This window comes from Protopterus annectens, chromosome 1.part1 (assembly GCF_019279795.1).
Source record: "Protopterus annectens isolate FY-2018-M chromosome 1.part1, PAN1.0, whole genome shotgun sequence".
Classification (NCBI taxonomy): Eukaryota; Metazoa; Chordata; order Ceratodontiformes; family Protopteridae; genus Protopterus; species Protopterus annectens.
The window spans coordinates 1,618,668,193-1,618,675,358 of record NC_056726.1 but is presented as its reverse complement, the minus strand read 5'-3'; the positions used below and the strand labels follow the sequence as shown (position 1 = coordinate 1,618,675,358).

General features: G+C 34.5%; 1 protein-coding gene across 1 annotated transcript in view; it reads right to left on the bottom strand.

Moving 5' to 3' along the window:
• Positions 1-5,515, bottom strand: part of LOC122811637 (ephrin type-A receptor 7-like) — an 810,434-nt gene extending 804,919 nt beyond the window's left edge. Inside the window, exon 1 of the mRNA XM_044083619.1 lies at positions 5,398-5,515. Coding sequence (XP_043939554.1) covers positions 5,398-5,479 — 82 coding nt within the window. The 5' untranslated portion in view covers positions 5,480-5,515. The remainder of the gene's footprint in view (positions 1-5,397) is intronic.
• Between the last annotated feature and the right edge of the window lie 1,651 nt (positions 5,516-7,166).

Genomic DNA, 7,166 nt, shown 5'->3' with positions numbered 1-7,166 from the left:
TGTGGTTTTGCAGCATGTTTCATGATTAAAGTTCAAAAGCTTGGAATTACATGTTCTTCTAACATGTGCTTGCACAATCCTAATACAAACAACTGCAAAAATCTAATTTGTATAATATTAAAAGAGGGTAACTGAAATAAATATTTCAATGGAAGAGATGTTTATTGATTATTTATTTGTGTTCAAAAAAAAAAAAAAACATTGTCAGTCCAAGAAAGCTTCAGTGGGAATATTTAAGAGTACAGCAGTTACAGTGTTTCACAGACAAGTATCTATAAGATGATATGGTCAGTTACAGGCACACTAAATAAATGCATGGGTATGTTACTAGCATAATGAATAGTCCAGTAAGCCAATTAAACCACAAAACACACTCATAAAAGTAGATCAAGGGTAACAATTTCTACCTCACATCTCTTTTGTTTGAGGATTCAGTCACCTCTGTTTACTGTCTCTGTGAATTTTGCATCTTCTTCCAATAACTGTATGGGATTTGGCCATATAGCCTAAACTCATCACAACTTCTCAAAACATGTTAACTGGCTAACCTAAATGCCCAGGTATAATGTTAGTCATATCATTTAGTATTAGGTTATTGTGGAAAAAAAGTTTTAAAAGACAGTTTGATACCTGACCCCAGCTGAGAAAAAAATAAGTAAGCAAAGAATTAGATAAGCAAAGCATCAAACACAAACTAGTTAATCAAGTAATTAATGAGGCATATCACCTAATCGCTTTAACGGTTTCTTCAGCATTTCTTTCTTTTTTTTGTGAATCTCAACAAAATTCTGGGTGTGCTTTACCTATTCCTTGATTTTAGCATTTCAACAATTACTGTTTGAGATAACTGCATGCAAAACTCCAAAACCTGAAATTACATCTATCTAAAGGAAAATGTAAATTCCATATATACATTATTTTTCTTTATAGTGTACTCAAAAAACATATGTAGTTGTTAATTTGCAAAAACCCACTATATCACTTTATACTAGTACTGCAGTTTCACTGTGACTTTTGTGTTCTATTTTTGTATAACACACAGATATTGATACAATATATTCGCAGAAATATGTTTTTCTTTTGCTCTCATTTTAATAGCAATCCTTGTTTGACAATAATCTAAAATTAAGGACTATTTTTTTTTTTTAGAGCAATACATTGTACTATATAACTAAATAAAATGCGAACAATGAGCTAGCAGTGAGGTATAACTTAAAAAAGAAACTGGTGCAGATTTTATTACTAAATGGGCATTTCAACTCCATTTCCTTAGATAATCGCAATACATTTTCTTCAACTGAAGCAAGGAATGGTTGCAGTTTATCATTTTCATAATGTGATTATCTATGTATGAGCTTGTGTACACATGTGTATTTTGGAGTGTGTGATGTTCACACACAAATATAGACATACAAACACACACACACACACATATATATATATATATATATATATATATATATATATATATATATATATATATATATATATATATATATATATAGGTCTACTTCTGTTAATTGAAAGCACGATTTTCCGAATAACAGAAGTACGATCCCAATTCTGTGAAAGTGCACTTAACCAAAAGTGCAATTTTGTGAATACAGGTTCACCGAACTGAACATAAACAAAAAACAACACTAAAAACAGGTTTTGGCAGGGGGGCAAGCCCCCCCCTACTCCCCCCACACCCCCGCTACTTATATATACTAACTCTGAGAACGCACTACAGTGGGGAAAGAGGTATATTCCCTTATTCCCATGGTAGCATGCTTTGGTGTTGCAGTGTTTCTTTTCTTTTAATGTCCAGTTTGGTGAACTGGTATTTGCGAAGGTATACTTCGCAAAAGTGCACTTTCGCAGCAGTGAGGTCGTAGTTCTGTTATTCAGAAAAATGTGCTTTTGATTAACAGAAGTAGACCCATATATATATATATATATATATATATATATATATATATGTGTATATGTATATGTATCCGTGTGTATGTGTGTTTTGAGAAAGATAAAGAAAGAAAAAGAAAATCTAAAAGCTATAACTGTCTAATAGGGTGGGAAAACTGAGTGATATACGAAAAATAGAAAAGACTAAGACAGTGGAAAAAAAGAAAGATAAATACAGACAGTTAGAGAAAATTTGAGAAGGAAGAGACTGACACACACACACTCACATGTATATATAAATATATATATATATATATATATATATATATATAGATATAAATAGATATAGATATATACACACACACACACACACACACACACACACACACACACACACACACACACACACACACACACACACACACACACACAAGCACACACACAGAGGGGTACAGACATAAGTGAAATCTGACTAAAGTCTGAGACCTAGCCTCATACCGAGTTCTATAATAAGATAAGTGTATACATCCTTGATTGAATCATCAATATACTTTATACAAGTGTGACATGTCATTATTCTTGCAAGTGTATTGCCCATTAATATTTTCAGAAGAGCATTTCTATTATGCCATTTGATTAGACTTAATGGTCAGAATGGGACTGACATAATAGCTATATAAGAAAACCATAAATCATTGCATCGCTGTGGCATGTGGTATAGATGCATACTTTTAGGTACTGATAGACATGAATGGCACATTATCTCAATGAGAAACAACATTATTGACTTTCAAGGGATGAAATATATAGAAAGCTCTATCCTTTCACCTATACTCAAGAAATAGAAAAATACAGTAATACGTCTCTCTTTCTCTCCTCCATGATGTTTAGGATTTCAGAGTGGACCAATGGAGAAATATTCAATTCCTGCTCTGGCTTTCATTATAATCATTTTTGGAAGCATCTTACGCATAAGTTGATCAGATATTGTAGCCATCTGCATGAATTACAACAATGCATAATACATGCTTTGCATACTTAGCATTGTCCATCTAAAGGTATACTGCCTTTCTGTTGCTGCAGTCTTTCATTCATTGTTTCTTATAAGAGTGATATTTGTTTTTCTTAACTTTGACCAATACATAGAAACAGCAACACCTTGTCATATGTATCTATCTTTGCATTTATCATATGTTTCACTGTGCCATATTAATGGGCATATTATTAAAAAATAATAATAAAAAATGTGCCTGTTATTGGATTCCTAATTTGACCAGGTATATGGTGTCACACATGACCAACTTTGATACTTGCAGACTTTATCTTCCATAACAGACTTTTACAGCTGTAAAATTAAAACGTATTTATAAAATATTGCAAACACTGATATGGAGCACAGGTGAACTTAATACATGTTATATTCATACCACCACAGCAGAAGTCTCATTCACCATAATATAAGTTAATCAGTGCATCATAGGCATGATATAGAGTCTAAGCTTACTCTACCACCTAGTCTAAAGAATGTGTACAATGTGAAAAGAGATGGCTATAGGGCTAGAATATTGGTTATTATTATTATATGCTTAATGCTTTTTATTTTTGGTTTGCTTGTTTGAATTATACAATGAATTGACAGTCGTTAGCCCTTGTACCTCTCAGTTAGTTCAGTTAATATGAAAACAAGTATTCAGTGACAATTGCATGTATACATAGTTATTCACTTAATACCTATATCATTTAGAATCAATACTCAATAAACTGTAAATAGAATCCCACTAAATAGAGATACTAGTGAACTGGAACCAGAATCAAGTTGCCCATTACCAGTCCATGTAAAATTATTTTGAAATCATGCTACAGATTTCTTCATACTATTCAGATAAGCATGTATGTCATATTTATACCACATACTTCAAATGGGATTATTCTTTGCAAAGGATATTATTATCACAGTAAACTGGACTTTACAGGGCAAATCACAGTTAAATCCTGGATTCAGCCATAACTCACTGTGTATGTTTACAATGAATAAACAGAAATTCCTAGACCCCAAATACTCTTGAGTGTCACTCCATATAGTATTGCTGAGAGCTACAATTAACTTCAAAATAATTAAGCTGCTAATCATCAATACATTTTAGTACATAAACTTATCAGCAGGATCTTTAAGTACTTTGATCTGGTGATTCACAAGTGATTTTTGTACTTAAAGCAGAATTTAATTATATACTTTACTAGCTTATGTCCAGTTATAAGTGATGTTAATTGCATGCAGATGTGCACCTATTTTCAATTGAACTTGTAAACAGTATTAAATCCTTTTTAATTACAAAATCCCACTTAAAATATAAAGAGTATAATAATTTTCGCAAAATTGACACCAGCAGGGACTACATACAAAAATGGTAATATTCAATGCCATTTTAATTTCAAATGAAGTTTCCGTCAGGATTTTATGGATGGGCCAGTGCACACCCAATGTACGTCAAAGATTGTTAAAACATACAAAGTCATCAAGCCTTTTTCTGGACTGCATGCTAGAATAGACAAGTTATATATCTTCCTCAGTTTGATTACTTCAAAAACTCCAAAATTACACTGTTTGAACATAATCTTAAAAAGTCACACATTTTAGTTTTCAGATGTCCCCTTGTCAAAAACAGCTCCACATGTGACATCCGCCGTGTTATGCAGAAGTAGAAATTAACTGTGCATACTTTTCAACAAACCGGAAGATGTGATTTAAAAAGACCCAGTGTAACTACTTAAGGAGCCATTCAAAAGATAAAAGAAAATAAGACAGAAAAGGCGTAGTGTAGTCCATTCAGCCTGAAATATATCTCTGTCCAAGGTACTTCCGTCTTGTTTTTTTTTTTTTCTGTCTAGCAGTCATCTCATTTGTGTACATTTTGTGGGACATGTGTTGTACTCTGGATGTAGCTGTAACCTAAACACCATTCCGAGACCAAGACCACCTATTGGCACTATCTATCTTCCACATAGCAAGCTTCAAAACTCTGTGAATCGATTATTTAAAATATACTATAGACTTTTCAAAACTGTTCGTTTGCCCATCTATTATTTTGCTCTAGTTAATGAAAAGTGTATGGTTTATCAGGTACCGTTTTGATTAATATTTACGCACTACAGCATCAACATTTATCCAAGAATATTGACATAAAGATAGACAAAGGAAGCACCTGGCAGAATTCATATTTTAAGTATAAGAAAAGCTTCAGAGAGGCTTAACTACAAATACGTTTTCTTTTGTTAAAGGCAACCAACCACACGCTGTAACCTTGATCTTTGAATGTACCTCATCCAGCACAACCGAACTTTCTTTGATTAGGATGCAAAGTGCAAATACATATAAGCAATATACTATATCCTCACACTACGTAACCTTCAGTCACAGCTTTAATCATATAAATGAACTTTTCTTTATACTAAGTGAGCACATGTTGGAAACGGGGTTTAACAATCAAATAAAGGTAGTTTGCAAATGCCTACCTTCTTCAGCAAATGATCCCATTCCAACTGAAGCCAGTAAAATCCAACGGATTAAGGTAACAGGTTTAAAAATCTCCATCATACTGTTCGATTACTGCCTTCTACCCTGCTGCAGTCATTGCTGTTTCCCTTAGCGCTCACTAGCACAAACTAAAGCTGAACGAAGCCGGTCAGCACCATGGAGAAAGCCCTCTCCCTATAAGGGAAAAGTAGGTGGAAACCTCAGTTGATTGACAGCGCGGTTTCATACAAGGAGGTTTGAGGCTGTGCTTCCCATGGGACCGTCGGCATGCGCCAATCAATTAACCCTTTAGCCTGGTCACGCGGAGCAGGCAGTTTGGGCTGAAAAGGTTGATGCTGGTTAGTTGGTGCGTCTGTCTCTTTTCGCAGCGACTGCACGCTGTCTAATACTCAAATGTTTTGATAATAAAATGCCATGTGTTAAAGGTACTCATGCAGAAATGTAGGATATTTGCTTTGCTGCAAAGCAGCACTTATGAAGACTCGTACTATTGGAAATGAGAAAATACAACGGTCACAGGAAATAATTGAAGAACACAGTTCATAGTTATTGCTTGCAAAGGGGGCAATAAAAAAGGTGTCCTATGAATTATTACCTCAGGGTTTGCTACCTAAAAGAGAGCGTGTTGTAAGTTTAATTATTTGCTATTTCCACTGAACTACAGAGGTTGGTGTCCTAGTATTCACTGGTCTATATAGGTAAATAAGAGTTATTATTTAAGCTTGTTTTTTTACGCTGTCACAGTCACCAAATTTCAAGTAGAATTTGAAGTGAAAATCGCATTTAGTTGAACTTAATGGCCGGTGGAACATGGATGCGAAAGATGATACAATGTTACATATGCCTCTTACTATGCAATTTATTTGGATCCAGCACACTACTGTTTATGTTTTGCTAATTCTTGCAGCACCGTAGAGGGTCGTCCCCCACGTGTATGCGTGTGCCTCATTCAGTAATATGCCCACGTGACTAAATGACTGAATCGCCGCTATCTTTGTGTTAATAAGCTGCAAATGTTAAAATGTGCACCATTCACTTGTACAAGTGCAAGGGAGACTTCGTCAGTAAATGAATCCCTAGCGCCCAGCTGGTTTGCGCTCCTTTACATTCCCTTTGACCAACAGGTTTTCGGTATATAGGATTATATTCTCCTGTCCTTATCTTTCTGGTACATTAAATGCATCGCGTAAGGGATATACCTCACAACTGCCTAGAATTTCTCACCATACCTCTCAAATGTACAGATTTCGCAGAATGTCCAGATTTTTGCTTTTCTAACAAATTAATGGCATATCATTAAAGACTGAAGTTAGAAAGTAATAACATACGTTTGAGTTTCAAACGTCATACCCTGCAGAAAATTCATGCTAATCAAAAGCTGATATTCAACCAACTTTCTAAGTTTATAAGAGCAATATTTAAAAAAATGTCCCTAACTTTGGGCCTTTATCCCACTTTTATTTATGGCTTTGTCCAGATTTCTTGCTGTCAGAGGTTGAGAAGCATGTTTCTCGTAAACATTGATGACTGAAGTCTCTGAATTATGACAGACATTTGAGTTTCAGACTTCACATCCTTTAGAAAAAAATGCATGCTATTGCAAAACCCACTATTTTATCAACGTTTGGCTTTAATAAGAGCAATAGTTAAAATCTGTCTCTGATTTGGCGCCTTTGCCCCCCCCCCCCAAGTTAATTCTCAAGTTTGCGAGGTATCTTCAGGGACAGTGGGAGAAAGAATGAGTAGG